The following is a 426-nucleotide window of genomic DNA, read 5'->3' on the forward strand; positions in this document are numbered from 1 at the left end:
CAACTACCCTCAGGGGTTCTTCAGCCATCGCTGAGCACCCCCCGGGCGTTGCTCTGGGATGGGCCTGGTCCCCTCTGCAGGGTGGAGCAACCCCCTCCCACCAATTTCAGTTTCTTCTCCAAGGTTTTGGGTTTCGTTTGAAGGTTTTGTAGCCAAAGGGATTAAACGCTGAACCGAAGGAAAAGCCTGTGCGTGCCCCGTGCGTGCGGAGGGCTGGGACGGGGGACGGGACCCGGGACCCGTGGGGGCTGCAGCGAGCCCTGTCCCGCGTCTCTGGGCTCTGGCAGGCGTCTTGCTGCTGGCACGTCCCCTCGCCTGGGGCGCCGCGGAATTGAGGTGGCTAAAAATAGCCCCTTTCCAGAGCCCGCACTGCAGCCCCAGCCTGTCCTTGCCTGCGCTGGCTGCCAGCCAGCTGACTCGGGACCA

The 426-nt window shown here is 64.3% G+C and overlaps 1 protein-coding gene across 1 annotated transcript in view; it reads right to left on the reverse strand.

Annotated features, from left to right (window-relative positions):
- Positions 1-20: 20 nt before the first annotated feature.
- Positions 21-426, reverse strand: part of NEFH (neurofilament, heavy polypeptide) — a 4,073-nt gene continuing 3,667 nt past the window's right edge. Inside the window, exon 3 of the mRNA XM_009329859.1 lies at positions 21-74. Coding sequence (XP_009328134.1) covers positions 21-74 — 54 coding nt within the window. The remainder of the gene's footprint in view (positions 75-426) is intronic.

The sequence above is a fragment of the Pygoscelis adeliae genome, unplaced genomic scaffold, assembly GCF_000699105.1.
Source record: "Pygoscelis adeliae isolate BGI_AS28 unplaced genomic scaffold, ASM69910v1 Scaffold838, whole genome shotgun sequence".
In the NCBI taxonomy this organism is placed as follows: Eukaryota; Metazoa; Chordata; class Aves; order Sphenisciformes; family Spheniscidae; genus Pygoscelis; species Pygoscelis adeliae.